At 35.5% G+C, this 21983-nt stretch overlaps 1 protein-coding gene and 1 long non-coding RNA gene across 7 annotated transcripts in view; both read left to right on the plus strand.

Moving 5' to 3' along the window:
• Positions 1-735: 735 nt before the first annotated feature.
• LOC126867435 (uncharacterized) lies at positions 736-5440 on the plus strand. Of its 2 annotated transcripts, none has more exons than XR_007690300.1 (3): positions 736-998; positions 4907-5171; positions 5301-5440. It is a non-coding gene; the product is annotated as an uncharacterized LOC126867435 (long non-coding RNA). The 2 variants fall into 2 exon arrangements; XR_007690299.1 differs by having other exon boundaries at positions 736-933.
• A 1-nt stretch (position 5441) lies between these two features.
• Positions 5442-21983, plus strand: part of LOC126867427 (pyrokinin-1 receptor-like) — a 30574-nt gene continuing 14032 nt past the window's right edge. For 2 of the 5 annotated variants that reach the window (XM_050621859.1, XM_050621863.1), the window contains exons 1-3: positions 5442-5729; positions 6682-9156; positions 12009-12415. In XM_050621859.1, the coding sequence (XP_050477816.1) occupies positions 8672-9156; positions 12009-12415 (892 nt within the window). In that variant the 5' untranslated portion in view covers positions 5442-5729; positions 6682-8671. The remainder of the gene's footprint in view (positions 5730-6681; positions 9157-12008; positions 12416-21983) is intronic. The other 3 variants (XM_050621860.1, XM_050621861.1, XM_050621864.1) reach the window with 3 other exon arrangements.

Here is a 21983-nt window from a genome sequence, read left to right on the forward strand (position 1 = left end):
ACAATTGCGTTTCAATACTGTTATGGAATAGGCTTCGGTTTTATTTACATGAAATATTGGAAAAATGATTATTAAAATGATACGTATCCAGTTCTTTGGCCAGGTATTATTTCGAAATAATTATAGATTAATTAGCGAATAATTCGACGAATTGCATTATAAGCAAGTGATTTCTCTTCGAATTGTTTTATTATTTAGCTACCAAATGAAATAATTATCCATTTTAATTGGTATTTGGTGCGAAGAAACATCGATGTCATCACACAAATTCAGACGTTGATTGGAATTAAAATTCAAAAAAATTCCGAGGGAATGTTATATGCATGTTACGTTGTGAAATAATTCGACTAAACTGTTTGTAAGTGGAATATTCGCAAAATACAATTACTCGAGGCTTCACTTAATGTTAAAATCCAAATTACTCTGTATCCGTGAATGTAATTAATTTTCATTTGAAATTTATTTGCCAGTGTTAACCGAAATAGAAAATTATTTGATCGTAAGACAAAAGAAATCTGCTTCGTCTGAATAAAATAACGGAATAATGAAGCAATGAGGAAACGATTCATTATTTCGTTGCTCGTTATTTCGTTGCTTTAGTTGGAATACGATTTACTGAACCACGTGGCGACGTATCGAGTCAGCCGGGGGCGGAAGACGCAGGTGCGAAGGCAGCGCGTTTTGTTGTGAAGACCGCCTAACGACGCTTCTTTCAAATTCTCAGCACCGCCACCGCACGCTCAGAACGCGTTCAGTTCTCGTGGGCATCGGTCGATTCCAAAACACGCTGCCTGTGCCAACATCCATGAAAATCGCCAACCTGTCTCTTATCTTTCCAAATATTCCATTACATTCTTCTTTGTCGATTCCTGACGAACAACATCAATGTTTGGAAAGAGACTCAAGTTCATTGGCGAATTCGTTTCGCGAAAGGTATCTTTAGTGAGCTACGCGTGTGACTAATGGTTTCGGTGTCTTTTCAGATTTTTGTGCTTTCTGTGAGTGTTGTGAAAAATCGTAAATATTAAATATTAATATTAAACTATTTCGTAGTTACTAAATGTTATGCAAATATGTTATTCAAGTATCAACGCTAAACTCTTATTTTGTTTTCATTACATGCTATTGAAAATGTTAAATACTAACATTACACGGCAGTTTCTGCTGATTTTTCTTAGTTCTTTCTTTTGAAATTTCCTTGCGAAGACGAAGACGATACGTCTCAAGGTAGAACACAGAGCTCTTTGGTAAAATTGCAACACTCGTGACAAATTGTTTTCGCGCTCTTCAGAATTTCCGTTCTATTTGTCAGTTGTTCTTTCTTCTGGAATTCCTTCGTGAGTAGAAGTTTACTTTATATTTAAGATGTACGTGAAACGTGAAATCAGAGTATACGAAGTATATACCGGGAGCTTTTATTTAGAAACAATTATTTTGATACTCTGTAAGATTTCTATGAACGTCGCGAAAGAGTTTTCTTATTTCTCGGGATTCCTTGAGAATTGTTTCGTAAATGGAAGTTTTTAAGTTTGGAAAATGGTAGTAAGGAGAACGCTACGTGCAATAACTTATAACTTCACATGTAACCAACCATTTTGGAGCACTGTAGGATTCCTGTGTTTTCTGTGAATGCAACTGTTGTTTAAAATAGTTGCTATTTAATAAGAGAGTTTGTTGGTTTTCTTTCCTCCTCCTTGGAAATTTGATCACAGCTGCAAAACTGTTACGAGTTTAACTCGTAAAATGTAACGTGGAGTTGGTACTATGTATGGGAAATTTCTTATTCAACATATATAAGACACGTAACAAATCGTCTCAGCTCTCTAAAGGATTTTCGTGGAAGCTGCGAAAAATAAATATTTCACTCGTTTCTCATCTTGTCTTTATTTTGCAAGTTTCTGCATTTTTTATTCAGATTCGAGAATTCCATTGGATCTCGGCAATTTTTTCTATCTTCACAACTTCTCGTAGAATTTAAGAATTGATCGGAAGTTGGGGATTCTTAATTCTTCAAATTCTCCGTTTCAGACTTCTTCGTTTCGTGAATGGAACCTAATTTTCTATTTATCTTGTAGAATAGAACACGAAACGCTTCGTACAAAGAATTCTTCTTTGGTTAACATAAACCACATGTGTCATTCCCGTGACAGTAAACTCAAGTTCTCAAGTGGAACATCAAATACACACTCGGTGGACAGACTGTTTGATTTCGATCTGACAATAAGTGTGGCGAACAGTGTTATTCTAATATGGTGTGATTATGTTCGTTCGTCAATGGTTCCAGAACAACAATTAGGTAATTTAAGGGTTTCATAAACGTGCGATAGAGTAGCTCGTCAGCGACTATTGTATTCTTCCTCTATCTCCTTCCGAAGACTGTGCAAAGAAAGGGTCGTAAAAAACAGAGTTCCCTTAAAGTCACCCAAGTACCCATCATACTGTCATTGCTAGGGACTGTCTCAACGAGAAGGAGTTCCTTCAGTTAGAATAATACTCCTTGTCAGCAAGTAAAAAAAAAGAGCAATTCGCGATAATTCAGTATTATCTTCATAAATGTAACTTCCTTTCTAGTTTGTTTTAAATGAGTGTCTCTTCCTTATCTACATTGTTGTTTCTAATTGTTAGAAACTAAGAGTTATCTTACATAGAATATTTATTATATTTATTATATTATTATATAGAGTACAACGGTGTTGAAGATACGTGTTGAAGATATTTTCTTCGATTTTCAACATACACTTTATTCCATATGCGTTTTGTATCGATACGATATATCTGATATTTCCAACAAAGGAATTATTTTTCCTAGTAGAATGTTTGTAAATCAGAAGCTCAAAGTATAGGAAGCAGAAATTTTATTTTTCATATCGCTATTGTATGGTTGATACGATGTAAGCAAAATGAGATTCACGAGGATTATTCTTTTTAGATGGTTGTAAACAAATTACACGAATGAATCGAGTATCTTGGAATCTTTCTCAAATAGATCTGCTAATTTCGTACGTTACACCGATGAATGAATTCTATTTTTTCTCTGTCCTCTCGTGGTGGTCGACAAATATCTAAAAAAAAATTTACCACAGTGTCCTTTGTAAGTTACAAATAGCTCTGTAATATAGTAGCCATTTTATATAATTCTGTAACAAACGGCGCGATCTCTGGATAAAAATCTTCTTTCTGTGTAGTTATATCGAGCGATACGCGAATATTTTCTGTCTTTCGAAGAAATATAAAAAAAGACTGAAGGGAAAATGCACGATGAAAAGTGTGAAATACCGGTAGTTTTTCCTTTTTAGACGAGAATAAAAGAGTCGCGAAAAAAAGAAAGCGTAGAAAGTGTAGAAGCGTTAAAAAAAAATAAAAGAAAAAAGGATAGCTATATATCTCATACCGATGCTGTAGAACAAGTGAATCGAAATTGTTCATCGATGTAGAATTTTATAACTCTCAAGTTGTACTATGTACGATTCAACGATACGTATGACACGAGATATTGAAATTTCATATAAATATCGCTTCTCTGTAAAAGTTCGTGCGGGTACACATATAGTTTCTGTCGTTTATCGTGAACGTCATAAATACCAATGATATTGATTTTTCTTCAATTTTAACCGTAAAGTTACTTCGTCTGAGAAAGGAAAAGGATTTTTATAGTGAATATTGAAAGAGATTAATTAGCATCGAGGTACTCTACAATTTTTTGTGCTCATCAGCAACGTTTCAAAAGTATAGGGGAAGAATGAAAAGAATTATTCGCTTAATTTAATGACATCATCTATCATTTTTATTACACCGTCAGCTTATTCTGTTCCATTGAATTCGTCAGTATTTTTCTTCTTTTTTTTTTTTTTTTTTTTTTTGGTGCAACTTATGGTAATTATTGAATCAATTAGAATATGAATTCGTCTTGGAATTTTACCAATTTGATTGTCAGCCAATTTATTTTCTGAACATTTAATTTCAACTTTATTCAATAATAAATTAATTGTACTTCTCTGTACTGTTTCCTGTAAATTTATACGTAATAATTAATCTGTAAATTTTATTGTTAATCTTAGACGCACAAGGTGAATCAACACTATTTCCTAAAAAGAGGAGAAGTTTACGTTAGATTCGAACAGAACGTCGATTCAAACAGAAAAGAAAATCCAAAGAGACATCGAGAAACAAACGTCCATCAAATCGAGACTTGAACCAATTTCGTTTGAAACGAACTTAACATCAATAATTACAGAAGATGCTCGTATTCTATTAACGTTAAGTGACACACGATTAAAGACTGACACAACAATTATCACGGACAGGCAGATAAAACAGATACGTTTGCTCTATTTCCTATTGCGGGAATATTGTCACGTAGCGTTTCTCTTGACACCGTTGAGACAACACCATTTACGAGACGATCGAAGATAACGCATAGTGGATCGTATAATATACCTCGTGCTAGATTGATTTTGCGCTCGAAATAATCTGTTAGATGGGAGAATCAGTTCGCCATTTCAGCGACGGTCAGGAGAAGCGTGGACGATTCGAACGTTGTCGAAGAATGTTCAGTCGCGCGCAAACCGCGCTCTAATCGCGTTCGTGTCACGAAAGGGAGCCACGCGAACGAACAGAGAAACTGGGAGAGTATAATTCTTTTCGTTAGAGTCAACCGGTTTATGAGACGAAGAATTATCGCGAAGCTGAGTTGAACGATACCTTTGAGATTGTTCGGAGGAATTTTTTAATAATCAGCGACTTGATTTTTTGACATAAAGGAATAGTCAAGTCAGAGGGAAACGAAAGAAACGAATGAAATTTCTTTTGAAGTTATTCGAGGAAACATTATAACAATTGTGCATGTTATGAAAAGCATTTTCTTGTAAGGCATTTCGTGAACAGGATTTTTTTTTTTTTTTTTTAGATCAATCAGATAAGGAAGTGAATGGATTGTTGTGGTTGTAAGAAGCTCGATCATTGGAATTGAGGCGCGAATTCAAAGGATGTTTAATGCGGTGAATAATTTGATGACGAGAAAAATTTATTTCTGTTGGTGAAGCTTGGCGATAAGCGAGAAAAATATTAAACAGCTCTTCGAGGGAGAAGTGTAACTTTGAAGAAAATCTCATTGGTTTTATGACGGAAACAATGAAAAATTTGAAGAGATGTTCTGTATCTATCTGTGAAAGGTAGAGATAAATCATTTTGAGAAAAAAACAAGAACAGTTCGAGGATGATCGTGAATAATCTAATTAAAAATTGTAAAATTTAATATTAAAATAATTAAGTTTCATACAAAAATATTAAATTTCAAGTAGGTTTTCAGAAAAAAGAAGATATAACTAAATCTGAAGAAGAAACGAACAGTTTAACGATGATTGTGTACAGTTTACTTAAAAATTGATAAAATCCTACTCGAAATAAGTGAAATTTGAAATAAGTTTTTAAAGGAAGAACAATTTAATCGTGCTTGGGAATAATCTAAATAATCATTCTTAAAATTTAACCTGAACCGTGTTACGAAGAACTAAGTGTACAGATTAATAAAGAAATATAAATTTGAAGTGCAAAAATCGATAATTGTATACCATATAGTTATCACAAAGAGGAAGAGAAACCTAAACGAAGGTTATACAGCGTTTGACAGATTAGTGGAGTTGAAAGAGGAAGTAAGAAGAGAAAGAATTGATGGATAGTCTTGGAAGAGGAGAAACAATTTTCAACGATCTCACAGAAGTAAGTTTCAGGTAAGAGAAATAATTCATAGAAACAATAAAAAAATATTATAAAAGATTGTAAAAGATATCCCGTATTTTATAAAGAATATGCAATTTTCGATAGAAACGAAAAGCTAATTAAAACAAATGACTAATTACTTAGACAAAGAAATTGTTTCAAACACAAGTTCCGAACAATTTACAACTCGGCACTGTCTTTCAATAATCGAGAACCGTTCATATACGAGTGAACTTTCCTAATTCACAAAGAAGAAACGACACAAAAGCGCGACGAACGAGACGAAACGATTAATTAATCATCTTGTACGAAGGAACTGTTGAAACTTGAATGCGAAGTATCTTACGGTGATTGACTTTGACGAACGATCGAAAATGATTCAGTTTTAAGAATGTTTGAGATTAATTGAGCTAAGCACGTAGAAGCTAATTGGAACTAATTTATCGTTGAAGGCGCGAATTAAAAGGAAATTTCAGCGAAAATAATCGCCGATATTTTGATTGACGAAATTATTTTAGCGAGCATTCGATTCGAAATTGATCGAAGAACGAACAATAGTGGAGAAAGTATTAAATTCATCGTAACAAAAGACATAAAGATGAGTTAAATGACGTATGAAATTTATTTTTAAGCACATTGGAAACGTAATGAAAGATTATCGTGATCTGCGAGTATGAACATGTGCGTGTCCGTCTAGACGAAGCATCATGAAATTTAAGCTAGAACCGTATCGTTACGATAAATCAAATAATTTACCGTCGCGTAGTACGAGACAAATTGATGAAAATCGCATGGGATTCAATCATAACAGCTATAAATTATAAAATTGTATAGATATCGATTAGAAGCATTTTAATACTAATTTATCGGCGAAGTATCGTAACAATCGTGGAAAAGAAATTGTAGAAACGTAACTTGTATTTTTATACTTTCTTTAACATTTCGTATTTTTCACAATTTCAGTCATTTTCCGTAAGATTTTCAATCGAACAAAGCGACAGAAAAATGATTTGAATTGAAATCGTGCGATCAATTGAAACGAGGCCAGAAATAATCGGTTCGCATAGTAAACAAGATAGCTGGACAAATTTAACATAACGATCGATTAATTGGCGTTAGTTACGTTAATAACGTTGGATTGATTATTCTGATAAACAAAGAAGGAAAAATAAGAAAAGGCCAAAACTGTTCGCACGTGCAAACATTTTCAGGCATGTTTACAGTTGGTTGGATAATCAAACGACGCTCAAGTCATTTGTACGGCGTCGCGTGTTAATCGCGTCATAGATACTAATGACATACAACCAAGAATCGAATTACTATTACACAGAATAGTAGTCGAAACTATTGCGAGGTATATCGAAGGCAACGATTAGACGAACGATCAGTGTACAATTAGATTTGATTCGAACTTGATTACAGTGACACGATTCAGATTTAATTTGATCGATGAATGACATAATCGACAACTAGACGCTTAAATTGGAATATGTAATTAATAAAATCACCTGCTATTACGGTACGGTAAGTAAAATTGAAATCGTCGAACATTTCCATCCGAACGAAAGAGAAAATGAGGAAGTAAAGTTTGTGCGATTGAAAAATTCCAGAATTGAATGAAAGAAAATTCCAGGGTTAGATATATGAAAATTCTCATATACATAATCAGAAAGAAATTCATAACAAAATATAGAAAAAGTTTTGGATAAAAATCGTTGAAATTTTAAATTTCGTAGTAAGATTAAAAAGGACTTGTATTTATTAAAATTGAAAAGTTTATACCAGAAGCCGAAAGAAATTACGTTGAAAATTAAAAGTCCCTGATAAAAATCGAAAATGATGTCGTGAAAATTTAAAATCTCGTAAGAGAAATTGAAGTAAAGTTCATCGAAAAAATGTTGGACTTTTATAATGAAAATTGAAAGAACATTTTCATAAGTTAAAAAGAGTTAGAAGAGAACAGACACTTTTTCTAATAAGACCCATCTTACGGAATACTAGCGTCAAACCGAACGATCCAATTTCTGAGACCTACTACAAAAAAGAACGAGGCGGCGGACACCTTAGACCGGAAGTATCGTGGAAAGACAATCTCCGAGTGACGACACGTGGATTGGATGCTTAGCAGACCAGAGCAACCATAATAAGCTCATCCTGCCCCGTTGACGATTTTCTATTAATATGTCTCAGCGAAGACCAACGACATATTCTATTCGTCCCTGAAGATACAGTGATCAGCTGTGTTTCGATCGAACGACCGGCCTATTTTTAAAGCCGCAAATTGATTCGAACGCTTTCAACCACAGAAATCGACCAATAACACTCAACAACTTATCTTCCAATATTCTTCGACTTCATAAAAATTTCGAGGCTAACTTATCGAGTTTAAATGAAGACCAAGAGAGAAGAAGCTCTCTTCGCAGACCACTTGACGCGTGGATTGATAATAAAGACACCACGACGAGTCTGATCGAACCATCTATTCGCGTCGACCTCGGTAAATTGATTGGAATTGACTTAATCGTCCTCGAGGGATACCAAGGGTTCGCCTCTTTCCTTGGAAGTACCCGAAAATGTCGAAGAAAGACGCAACCGAACCTATCTCTCGTTGTATCCTTCGTACCATCGTCAACAGATCATCAAAACAGACCTTTGTGATACACCGAAGCTTATGAGATTTCAATTTACAAACAGAACACGCGGTGATTTATCCTTTCGATCGACTACCACATCGATTACAATTAAACGAAAGAGACGAAGGCGATTCGAATTCGATCGAAACGATGGAATAAAAAATTCGCTGAAACTTTCGCTGATTAAAATGTGCACGCAGCGCGAACGTCGTTAATTAATGTCAAAGTTAATTCTATACTAGTCAATCGTGCAGAAAGCTAGTCAACGTTACCCGATTGCACAGAATCTCTCAGAATCAGCCGGAATCTGGTGGAGAAAAATGATTTCGTCGAACAAGTCGATCGGTTCGGAAGGATCGATAATAATCGGAGATAGCATGAGGTTGGCCGGAAGTCACGAAGATTCGCTGGCCTCTGAAGGTAAATGGGAGAATTACACGGGACCAATCGCCGAATATTTGCAGCAGGAAAATTGTTCGACGGTGAGGCGGGATCCGTTGTACATCGTTTTACCGATCACGGTGATCTATACGGTGATCTTCCTCACCGGATTAATCGGCAACGTGTCCACTTGTGTTGTGATCGCGCGTAACAAGTCGATGCACACGGCCACCAACTACTATCTGTTCAGCTTGGCCGTTTCTGATTTACTGCTGCTGATATCCGGCCTGCCTCCAGAGATGTGCTACATCTGGTCGCATTTCCCGTACGTGTTTGGCGAGGCGTTCTGCATTATTCAAAGCTTCGCCGCGGAGACGTCCGCGAACGCCACCGTTCTGACCATCACCGCCTTCACCGTCGAAAGGTTTGTAACCAATTTGAATTGAATCATCCACTTGAGAATACAAACCGACGAACTCGTAGGTTGTTCTTAAATTTAGTATTTCACTCTTTCTTGTTTGTTATTCTTGGACGTGGATGTTTGTGCAAGTTGACGCTTTTACTGCCATTCATTGTTATTTAGACATTTAAATTTGTTAACGTTCGGATATTTGTTATTGAAGCGACTAAAAAGTAGAATCTAAAGAAATATTTGTTCACCTACTAAAAATGATAACTGAGATTGCGAATGTTTATACAAATGCATGTTTTTATTTTTATTATTTACCTTTATCTTGGATTTTCCTTTGCACTCAAGCAACAATATTTTTTTAAATACCCGATATAATGTACGTACGACAGAAAGAAATAACATAATTGAATAACATTCATTTGTTATTACGTAGAAACTTACGATCGAATTAAAGTTTCCGAAGATACGTAAGATCTTTTGTGGTTTGTGCGTTAGTCCCGACCCTGTCGAATTATTGACATGGGACGATGGTTTTCGAAGACATCAAGAGGGTTGAATAGGTTAAAGAACCACGTCAAACGGCTGTAGTCTTCTTTTACTGTTTACCATTCCTTCCAATTAAACGATCGATCGAACCAGTTGCGTTCGCCTCAAAACGTCAATCTAAATCGCCAGGTGTTTAGTTCAGTAAATGGTGTAGTCTTGTAGTTCATTTTACGTAGCTAACATCGTTTTGTTTTTCTTTTTTTTTTTATTTGGAAGAATTTTACAATCAATGCTCATTGAGAATTATAAGTAAATTATTCTAGCATGGTACTATAACTCGAATAATAAGTGTTTATCGTATGTTTGATTCTAGTTGAATCTAATGAGCTAACATCGAAGAAAACTTTAAAACTTCTGCTTTTAGCTCTATTTTACGTGGCTTTCGTTACTTTGTCCACGTAGCATATAAAATTTTCCTCCGAGCATGATAATTAATTTTTAATTAAAGACGTTAACATAATGAGAAATGAAGAGAATCTTCGATCTCAAATTTGCATAGGCTTGTTAACCTTTTTCTCTTTAATATCATCTTTACGATAAAAGGAGGATAGAAACGGATTAAAAGAATATTTTATCTTCAATTTTCTCGCAGCACTTACTTTTAATTTTCCAGTCTTACATGTACTTTTGTTTTTTTTTTTTCTTTTGTGTAATATCACCGTCAGAAAATTTTTCATCTTCTTTCTAGTAAATCACGGATTTATAAAATCGCAGATACGTAACAGTTTTCTACGAGGTTCTCAATAAATATCGCCGTAAATTAAATCGCTTTCGACCTTTTCAACGTTCTCGCCTGAAAGTGTCAAGCTTTCACGGTGTATAGTTACATGTCATCCCCTTGTCGCGCGGAAATTCCCAGAACTGTCTAAAGTAACCCTTGCTGGTTGACACAAATAAAGCGTGTCCAATTCTCTGAGACCTTCTTTTTCTTATCTCTTATTTCTGCCTAAGTAAACCGCTACGATCTTTGCTTTCTTGATCTTGCTGTAACCCTATTCTATGACGAATGATTGCGGAAATCGTGATAAAATGGATGATAGATACACTGGAACGGTCGTTAAGAAACAGATCGACACCTTCCTCAAATTATGATTAATATCTTGTTAAACTCAGCTAGAATCGTTTTTCTGTCTTACTTTGAAATGTTCTTACATTATTAAAAATATTGCACTTTTTAATGTTCATAGTGATGTTTCGATGTTTCTTTTCTTTTTTTCTTTTTTCATTTTTTAAGGGAAAAACGATACTCCAGAGGGTTGAAGCATTTTCCCTACTTTTTTTCTGTTTGCTCTAGCTTTACTTATATAAAACGTTTCATCTTCGTTAATAATTTCTATCATGACAAGTTGACAGAATCTCTTTCTGGATACAGAAAAGCTTCTTCCCTTCGAAGAGGGAATATTCTTGGAAACGCAAGTAACAGTCGCTTGTCTACTGAAGATAGCACTGTTTCTTCTAGAAATCAGAATATTTACCTTGAATACGTATCACATGTTTTACCGCAATACGGCTTTCCTTCTACTGGCATTGAAATTGGAAAATTCTTAGTAAACTTGAAACTTAAAATAACAACTTCTATTGCCCCTGTTAATTATTTCTTATAATATTATAGATTCTACATAAATTTTTTTATTGTACAAAGAGAATTTTACCCTTTTGTTTCCCACCTTCCTTCCGTTTCCTTTAAAAGAAGGACTACAATACGCCGTCTATTCCACGCAATTGCACAAATTTGATTGTCGTTAGCTGAAACGAACGAATATAGAAGTAAGCGTATCTTGGAGTTAACTTTGTGCATTTTTATGCATTCGAAATGTACGATCGCGTTTATCTAAACGAACAAAACGGAAGCAAAGAAGCAAAGGTAAGAGTAGTGAGAACTCGAGGCAATCGTAACGAATTCGTATTAGTTAAGAAATTTTGTACTATCTACGAAAAGTTAGCACCATGAAAATGAAATATACAGCCCAGAAGACGCTTCGTTGCAAAAGAAGGATACGCGAAAGCACTTTTGTGTAGTCACTTTATTACACAATAAACGTTCCAAGACCGACACGGTACAACGATAGGTGCAACAATAAATCCGAGAGTAACTACAATATTTACATCCGGTATTGCTCAGTGAACACAGCATGCCATCCATCATCGCACATTTATCTCCATTTTCCAGTTCGCTAACGTGTTTCCACAATGTCGGCTTCGTTAAAGTTCCTGCTAACAAGCGGCTTCCAAAAACCGTTCTTTCCCTCTATTTTTTTTTTTTTCTTTTTTTTTTAACTTGATGGAAAAATGGCGAATAACGCGTGTTCCACTCTCAGGTACTTCGCGATCTGTCATCCTTTTATCTCGCACACGATGTCGAAGTTGTCCCGGGCGGTGAAGTTCGTCATAGTGATTTGGCTGCTGGCGCTATGCCTGGCCGTGCCACAGGCGGCTCAATTTGGCATCGTTTACGACTATCGCAACGGCTCGGTGGTCCTGGACTCGGCTCAATGCTCCATCAAGTGGTATCTGATCGAACGCGCCTTCGAGATATCCACCATACTGTTCTTCATCCTGCCGATGACGATCATCACCGTTCTCTATGTACTGATCGCGCTCAAATTAAGACAATCCAGACTGTTGTCAGCTACTGCGAAGAGGAACCATTTGTCAGCTGGATCCATTTACGGCGATAGCGGGAGAGGAAAAAGCTCCGCGCAGAAGAACGTTATTCGAATGCTGGGTAAGTGAAACGTTTCTTTAATTTTGTATCTTTTTCCTTTTTTTTTTTTTTCTTTTATTGTGAAACGTGACAGGGCAGTCGAAATGACCGACTGGTTTGTAATGTTTCGAGAGTCGACTGATAGTTTTAGATTAAATGACACGACTTTTGGTATTTTATAGTTTGTGATTAATTTTTTTTTTTTTTTTTTTGTTTATTGATCTCTATCACGGAGAATGGAACATCTAGAACGGAACAAATGTTGGTAATCTAATATAAATCGATATAGTCATCTGTAGCACAATATTATTTATTTGAGATTTAATACAATAGGGATGAGGGTCTGTTGAAATTCTCAAGGGGAAGATAAATGAGGGTGTTTTGTTTGGAATGTTTAGGAATTTAAGGATGTCATGGAAGTTTTACCTGTGAAAGTTTTCTATGAAAAATATTGTAGATTTGCATGGAAATATTGTGTAAGCGGTACGCCAGCTATAATCGTATTTTTCTTCTAAACTTGATATAGATTTTTTATTTATATTTAATACATATTACAGTGATCTGTATTGTATTTAAAAATTTCCAAACTCAAAGTTACTACTATATAAATATGTCAAAGCCAAGAACCGGTTATACGACCATATATTAAATACAAAATTCCCCTAAAAAATGTCATCTGCATCAATTAAGGATTCCATTTGCAACTTTATTAACGATGTGCAATAATAAACATCGAAATCTATCTCGTTACACACAGACTTGAAACCGGTTTGAAAGATGCTGTAAATTTGGCCAGTTGCTAAATTAACGAAAAAAAGAAAGAAACATACGTAGCCGAGATTCGCCTGGATGGTTTCGAAGTGATTGTTCGACTTATTGTTCGTCGATCTGCGATCACCAGGAGGGAGGAAAAGCATAATACGTTCGATGCCGAGGAGATTCGTAGGTTTACGGTCCTATAAAAATAGTTTCTACTACTGTAATAAATTCTTTTACGAGTGTCGAGGCGGTTTCGTTTGATGCGAAAAATTTATCTTGCCAGGATGCACTTACCGTGTCTCGAATTGTCACGATTGTCGCTGTTCAATCAGAAATTAAAGTAACATAAAGAAACAGACAAAGCGGAGTTTTTTTTTTTTAACAGAATAAACAGATTTAACGTCGGTTTATTTAGAGCTGTATCTTTTCCTGTAAATATTCAGGGTCGTGAGTATTAAAGTCATTTATCGAAGATCAATCTGAGAAATGATTCGGAAATTCTTAAAACTTTTCAGCAACTTATTATCTGATTTGGAACTTTTAAAGATAAATAGGACTGGTAGAGATTATAAGATCTTGAGATAAATAAAGAATTCTGGCATATATATTCAGTGTTGCAATAAAAATATCATTTTTATGTATATCGTGATAACATCGATAACACTAAACCTCTTTTCATTCATATTCATTAGATCTCTTTGAAATGAAGTCATTGCTTCAACTAATTCCGCAAGACAGATTAATTTTTCTATTGTATTTGTTCTTACCTAAATCAAAATTTCGATTCAGATTTATCCCGCGTAATTCGTATAAAATTTAATGAGACTTAGATTATGAGACAGTAAAGTCTAAACACGTACGATTCTTAGTTCGTCGTGTTTCTCGTTCGTAATTGTTGTAAAAGGCACCACAAATTTTTGTATATTTCGTATACAGATAAAATCACGTTTGATTAGTCGTTTCCTTGCTATTTGAATTATCGCGTTTTACATAAAACCAAGAGATGTTCTATTCTTTAAGAGAACGTACACTGTACAATTGTACGCGTGGCATAGTTTCGTAACACGATTTTTTATGTAGTCGAACTTTCACCAGGGCAATACGCAAAATGTATCGATGAGAATAGACGAGAAATACAGGATGGTTGGTAACTGGTGGTACAAGCGGAAAGGGGATGATTCTACGCGAAAAAAGAAGTCGAAAATATAGAATAAAAATTTTTCGTTTGAGGCTTTGTTTTCCAGAAAATTGACTTTGAACTTTCGCTCGGTACGCGTGCACTTTATCACGTCTCGTTATAACGGATCTCATTGTAGATCGTTGTCTCGATGGAAAAATTTAAAAAAAGAAAAAAAATATTTTTAAAATTTTTATTCTATATTTTCGACTTTTTTTCGCGTAGCATCACTCCCTTTCCATCTGTACCACCAGTTTCCAACCACCCTGTATTTAAAAAACAACGCCTTCTTTCAACAAGGATACTCATCCGTCATTAATTTTATTTGTTTTCTACGAAAATCGTCCTTCATGCTATTCCTTTCCAGCGGATGTACGTATTTTTGAATGACGAATGCATTGAACAAAATATCACACGGAAAGAACGGACCATTTTGTCCTCTATCATTTTATATTGGTAGCGTGAAAGTTTAAATTTATGGAAGAATGTATTTCACTGACGTGAAATCGTATCTCTGCGAGAGTATCGCGTTTTCACATTTTCACGGAATCGAGTTCCTGTCGATTCTTTATCGAGTTACCGTAATAGTTGTTGTCATTCAACTCGCATACGATCTTCGATAGTATTTTATGGAATTTTTCTGTACAATATTTATCCTTATTGATATCTTGCGAATTTTTTGCGAAGTTGCCGCAAGGTAGCCGGCAAATTTCCCAAGAGAATTCCTTTCCAATTTTCATATACATCAAATTTTATTGAAGTAATTACTTTTAGGAAAACTCTACGCCGTTCTTTTGTATCGCCACTACCTGGATACCGCTATTACGAAGAAAATAGAATTTAGTGAAGTAAAAAAATAAAAAAAAAAAAGTGAGGTTCATATTATTGTGCCCTTGAACATGAATGTTGTTTGGATTACAAAGTCTAGAAACAAAGAGCTATAAGTAGATTTTTATTGACTATCTCTTGTAACTTTCAACTAGAGTTACACACCAAGTTTAATTTTTTTGGTAATGTCCTTTGCTATAAATATTATATATCGACGTGCTCCGTATCACCTTCGACTGTAATGTAACACTGCTAGAACGAGGATCTGGGTCAGTATACACTATACTTATACTTATTTCAATATATTTCTATTACACATTCATCCACGCGTTCCTTTATAGCGCATTCCTCAACAAATTTCAATAGAGTTCTTAGAAAATTCATGTACAGTTCTCTTACAACTCCTACGGCGTTCTTACACAGTTCTTATAGCTATAAGCTATTAGTTTTTACTAGAGACTTTTTAGAAGCTTCCATTCTTTAGTCATGTTTTTTTAAAGCTCTCGTAGATTTTCTATCAGATCTTCGCAGAATTCGTACAGAATTAACGTAACGCGTTCTTCTAAAGAATAATTAATAGAATTCTTCTGAAATGTGCGTAGAGTTGCTGTGGAGTTTTCACCAAGTTCCAGTAGAGTTTCTTCAATTCTTCTAAAACTCTCTGAAAATTCCTATCGAGTTTCCGTAGAATACGTTTAGATTTCTATTAAAACTACCGTAGCATTTTCGTTGAGTTGCTATAGAATCTCCTCTCAAGATTCTGATTAAACTCCTAACGATCTATCGTTCGGATTTGAACAAAAATTTCCAACGTTCTAAAGTTTCACTTTTTATCGAGCTTTCTTGTACTCTCATCGAATTCTCCTTTTATTCCGATTAGATTCTCAACAGGTTTCGCGATCGTATGGTTCTTATCAGGTTTCCTTGTCGAATTCTCATCGTGAAACGAATTCTTCCATCGTGATCGCTTTCTAGAAATTCTCATTTGCGAAAAAACGAAGCGGGAAAATATCACCTGTCCAACTAGTAACCAGCAACATGTCCGGCGATTGAATCGACGGCCGTAAATTCGATCGACGCAGGCTCCGGATAACTATTCCTCGAAACCTTTTCGGTCGCGCGTGCACGCTCCCATCAAGATGCCGAAAAGGTAGCCTCGTAAAATCGTACGACCTCGTGATTTCGGTTAGTTTATGGGAATGTGTCAACCACAACCCTCGTAGTCTGGTTTATCCATATGGAGATGAATGAATGGATTCATAATCCCTTAAATGTACAAGACCACATAAAGATCGAGTTCGTTATGTCTCTTTCAATCTTTTGATTAGTCAGTTATTCAATTGGAACGTTCGCGAGATATAAAGAAATTATTTCTCTTCTAAATTAATAATTACCTTTTTCCAAACTATGTTTATTATCGGTTGTTACTATGATCGCTCGAATCATCGAATGAAAAATAATATAATATACCGTGTCATTTTTCAAAATCTGATCCTTCGAATAATCTTAAATAATAGAACTTATATCAAATTTACATTTGTATTTGACGATGTACAATACCTCGTTCAATTTTTCTAAATCAGATTCTTCGGTGCAACATAGTTTCCGAAATTCATATTAGCATTTTTATTATTCCGCTTCAAATTAATGTTCTTAATCATTTGTCCTATTATGACGAACAATACGACACAGTGGATCGGGGTTATCTCTTTTGGTGAATTTTCTAGAAACGTTGCACGATTTAACTCGATATCTTCAAACTTTCGGCTGGACACACGGATAGAAGATAATTATTTCTCTACCACTTTCCTGCTGGTAGCGTCTGCTTACCAACCTGCTACTACCACATTTCTTTCTTAATGTAACTGCACCTCTTTCCCACTTTCGACTTTCTTAACGATCCAATAACAATTCGCTGAAGTAGAAACACTTTAACCGAAACTAGCACGAAATTCCTTACGTCAGTCCAGATTCAAACTTGAACCCGTGCCATCTTTTTAATGAAGTTAATTTCGAGCACCGATTAAATATCAAAAGTCAAGTAGCACGATTAACGTTATTACCAAACCATAGAAAAAAGACAAGATTTACACGCTATGGGAATCAAATATTTTACAAGGCACGTGTTACCAGAAAAATAATGCGAAATGAAATTGCATCGGTTTACAGTAGAATTAGGGTTAGGGGCGTGAAACGAATCTTCGTTTGGGTTACACGTTGTCGTTATGCAATAGAGAAGACATTGACTAGTGCAAATACGATTATTATAGAACCGGACAAGTAACCGTGGTAGTTAGGTACTCGAGAAACTAATGACAATGATCCTAGGTTCAATAACGAATCCGCGGTCGACGGGATGATAGATGAACGTACTCACAAAATCTAAGTCGGACGCGTAATATTCACTGATCGTAAAGGGTTACTCCTTTGAGATGAGATCGCGAGCGAGAATGACTTTCCCGTCCCGATGATGCCACAGAGGAAAACTATATTGGGGTGTGTCTAAGGACACGAGATCATCGGATTCGTCGAGAAAAGCCTTCGTTCAGAAAGTAGGGGAAATTGACGTTGCTGCTAATTGGTCAATCTCCATACCGATGGTTAGAAAAAGATGCTAGCCGCCCTCGAGGGAAAGTTGCTAGTGGGAGACGCCGCTCGTTGAAAAATAGGTCTCCCCTATCTTCCCGTAGTTGGGACAAAGACTGTTTGTCTGTTTGAAGGACTTTAGTTGACTAAATCTTAAGATTTATAACGGGCCCACGAGCTAGCCGAACATGTACTGCGGAGGCGCATCGACATCTGGCAATCATCTTACTCGAAGAATAGGGTCTGCGTGTGGCGAGCCACGGGACAGAAACCGTTGGAATGTTTACTATCGCGTGTTGCCACGAATATTTCTTTTAAGGAGAGCTATAGAATTACTCCATACCTTTGCTAGACAAAGCGTTCATCCCGTGACCGCGGCTACGTTCGGCGACTGGCTGTCGCCTCGAGCCCAAGCTCATTATCACAATTCTCGAACAATTACAATCGGATTGAATAACTACAATTGTTTAATTACAGCTATAGTAGACTCTAGGTTACAATGTTGCGGGATTAATCAAAATTCCAAAGACTCCGGTGTTCTTTCATCTCCGACATATAAAATATGTATTTCGAGCACGTGAAGTCACCGGCTGTGTGCATTGCGTCCATTTTACATGGAGGTTTCATGTTTCTCTTATAAATATTGCAATTCCACTTGGTCACGCACTGCAATATTCATATCGAAATTACCGAACGAAAGAGTTTGTAAAATAAAGAGTTGATGTATCGTAATATAAAAATATTTCTTTCTATTCCATGGAATTGGTCGTAATTTTCAAATAGGAGTCCCTTTGCTGAAATCAAATATGTTTACTGTCTTTATATTTGACATCGGATTTTAAGATCCGCAAGATCCAATGAAATTTAAAAAGTTCGACTCAAAATTCCGTGCTGCATTAAGAAATTCCTTCGTCGATGGTCTGTCGAAGCAAAGAAAGTTGCTATTGTTGTCTATAACACTAATTTTGAAACGATACCGAGGTCTAATTTGTTGTTGTAATTTGAAATTTGTTGTTAGTGGTGTATATTTGATTGGAACAAAAAAAATGCCTAATTTTGAAAATCACAATCAATGCTATATACTATATACGATATTATTGATAATTGTACGATATGCAAAGTAAAAGTGTAAGTGGAATCAATTTGCTAACTGCATAAATAATAATTTTAATGAAAATTGTTGATTCAAATGAATATTATATGATTCCACATTTTTTACTACATATTATTTGATTTTTTCCTATCACTCGTATTTCTTGGAATTTCAAGATCATCTTCGATATTTAAAATGGTAGTTAAAAAGTTTTGTTGGTCAAGAGTGTCGTAGATAATATTACAGGAAAAGTCCTACGATTTATATTAAAATGATCATTGAACGACTTTTAAAGAGATCCGACTACGTTTCTGTCGGTCGACATACTTCCGCTATATTTGATTTTTCGTCGCTTATTATATTCCACTTGTAGATCGCGGAAGATTCTACTTCAATGAGAATGCAGCTTCTTAACGATGTCGTTTGTTATTCCCGTCAGAATGGCCCGATATTGATTTCAAGTTTGCAAATTTCTTCCACATTATAGAGCCCCACGTATATCGTAATTGGCAATACTTTTCAAGAGGGATGAAATTTTCGAGCTAGATAGTAATTTGTTTTGAAGGAAAACATCTTTTAATAGAATTTTGAAGAATTTCCTACCGTGAAATTGTAAAATTAATTGGGGAATTACGTTTGAGGATTTATATTTGAAAACTTTGTAATAAAATTGATAGGACTCTCTTTCTTCTCCATTCTCTTTAGATTGACTTGAAATTCGTTTCCTTGTAGTAAGACACTTTTTAATCAGGATCTTGCAACTCGCAACTTCGTTTTCAATATGCATTGGAAATACGATTACTTGCTTCCAGGACAACGGATGAATAAGTCGAAGTTCCATCTTGTGTTAAAACTCGGCTCAAACTCGTGACATCTTTCCATAAAAGTAGCACGTTTGAAGGATTCGACTCGTTTAGGAGCGAACAAAATTTATGATAATCGTTATGATATTTTCATTGCAATGATAGGAATGGTTAAGCATCGCATGAAATAATAAAGTAGCTTTATCCTCTCATAAACGTTGAATTATAGCTGTAGGAAACTTTGGCTGGAATCCCTCGTAACTATTCTCGTATCAAACCTGCATTTCTATTTATAATGTTTTGTGTTTCATCAGAATATTTGAATAAAAAGCCTTGAATTTTAGCTAATCGATCGTGCGTCGTTCAGCATGATTTGAATTCGACTTTGCAGAGAAATTTATTCGATAGTGAAAACAATTATTTAAAAACATTTTGATCTTCGTTTATCAGTGTAACGTTCAACAGATAACTCTGATATGAATCTCGACACTCAATGATAAGGCTTGTAAACCTAAGTTTCTATTGTCGAAGCCCTTTTGACGACATACCAATCTTTAAACTATAAAATGACTCGACCAAATTTAATGGAGGACTTGTGTCACGTCGTCGTGAAAAATTGTCAGCTTACCGAAATCCTAAAATATTTCAAAGTCCGTAACATTAATTCGAATTTAAATTGCGACACGAAAAGTTCCTGTTACGATTCATTTTAATTCTCCATATATTCTAAATAATCCCTCGCAGCATTTTCGTCAAATGAAAATTAATTTCTCCACTTGAAACCTCTCTCTTCGAATATAATGCCTTCCCGCCAGTAATCTATAAACGCAAACCGGAAGTCTCGTGTATTCCTAGTTTCTAACTTCCTGAATGAACTAGCACCACGGAAATCGCTCAAACATTATTTCAACTCGTGATTTACGAGACATTTGTAGTCAGAGTCCGAAAACACCGCAAACAGACCATTAAACGCCACCTTAGTGCGACCCATTCACCCTTTATCTCCTTTAATCCCTTGCCAACTGTTCTTTTAGCTTTTTACCGTTAAACGACCAAGTCATGTACTCGTTCTTTTCCGAAGATTTCAGTCGCAACCCGCTGCCTTTTTATACTCGTGTTAAGTGAAAATCGCCTTGTCTATACTTTTATACTCGTTCGTGGATTTACGAGGTGTGGCGCGTGCAATCGATAAACGACCACTTATCGTCGATACACCACGAATAGATTGCATTTAATTTGCGATACTAAGTGATTTATAATTAACCCACCGATGAACAATGTTGCGTCAATTCGATATTTCGTTGGGCTTTTTTCTTCGGTCAACGTAGAGACATTTGCGAATTCCTTTTATTTAATTTCGTATTAACACAGCATTTACTTTGGAATTTTTAATGCAATTTGGAATTTCTCATGTATATTCAGATATTTCTGAATCATTGATGCAATATCTAATTTGCAATATTTTTTTTCTTAGGTAACATAGATATTTGAGGATTCTTAACTATGTCTAATTTGTAATATTTTTTTATTTCACCTAGATATTCCCGAATTTATTTGTTTAATCTCGCGTTAATGCAATATCTCATTTGCACTTCCACGTGTCAATAAACATCCCCGAATGTTTCCTTTTATGGCGATTAACGAAGTATCCATAATTTCCCCTCCCTTCAACGTTCAGTTTAAATTCGATGCGACGAACATCGTTTATCGGCATATGTACGTTTTAAACAAATACAGCTAAAAAATAATTATCATCCGTTTCCTCGTAGCAAATTCGTGGGAAGGTTACCACGTTGTATTTGATTAAAACAGGAAGTGGGAATTATTTATTACGAACGCCTGCCAAAAAGCGTGTCTAAAAAAAAAAAGCATTCTTTACGTCTCATTTAGAAAGATGGGACCTTGAAATCTTCGAAAAGGATTCATACCCTGCTGGAACGATATGTCACGCTAAGATCGTTTAATTTTATTGTAGGAAAATTTATTTCTACCTCCGATCGTATCTTCGGAACTAGGAATTCCATTCGGTTTGTTCGATTTACAACAGTGAGAACGGGATTAAGAAACAGGAATATGAGTTCGTGAAACACAGAGAGTTCGCACACGGCTAGTGTAAGCAGATCGGTCAGGAAATAGATCGTATTCTAGCATGACCTCGTGGAATCTTATACAAACCGGCTCTGCCAAAATACAGCTGTAAATAGATGCCTCGAGATGGTATGTTGCTGCTTGTTACGGAACGCGTTCGAGAAATTGTCCGTTGACATAACGATGGCGATGCTTCTTTGCTTCGTCAGACTTTATCCTTTCACGCTCGATGTATACGCTACCTTATATTTTAAT

The sequence above is a fragment of the Bombus huntii genome, chromosome 7 (assembly GCF_024542735.1).
Source record: "Bombus huntii isolate Logan2020A chromosome 7, iyBomHunt1.1, whole genome shotgun sequence".
NCBI lineage: Eukaryota > Metazoa > Arthropoda > Insecta > Hymenoptera > Apidae > Bombus > Bombus huntii.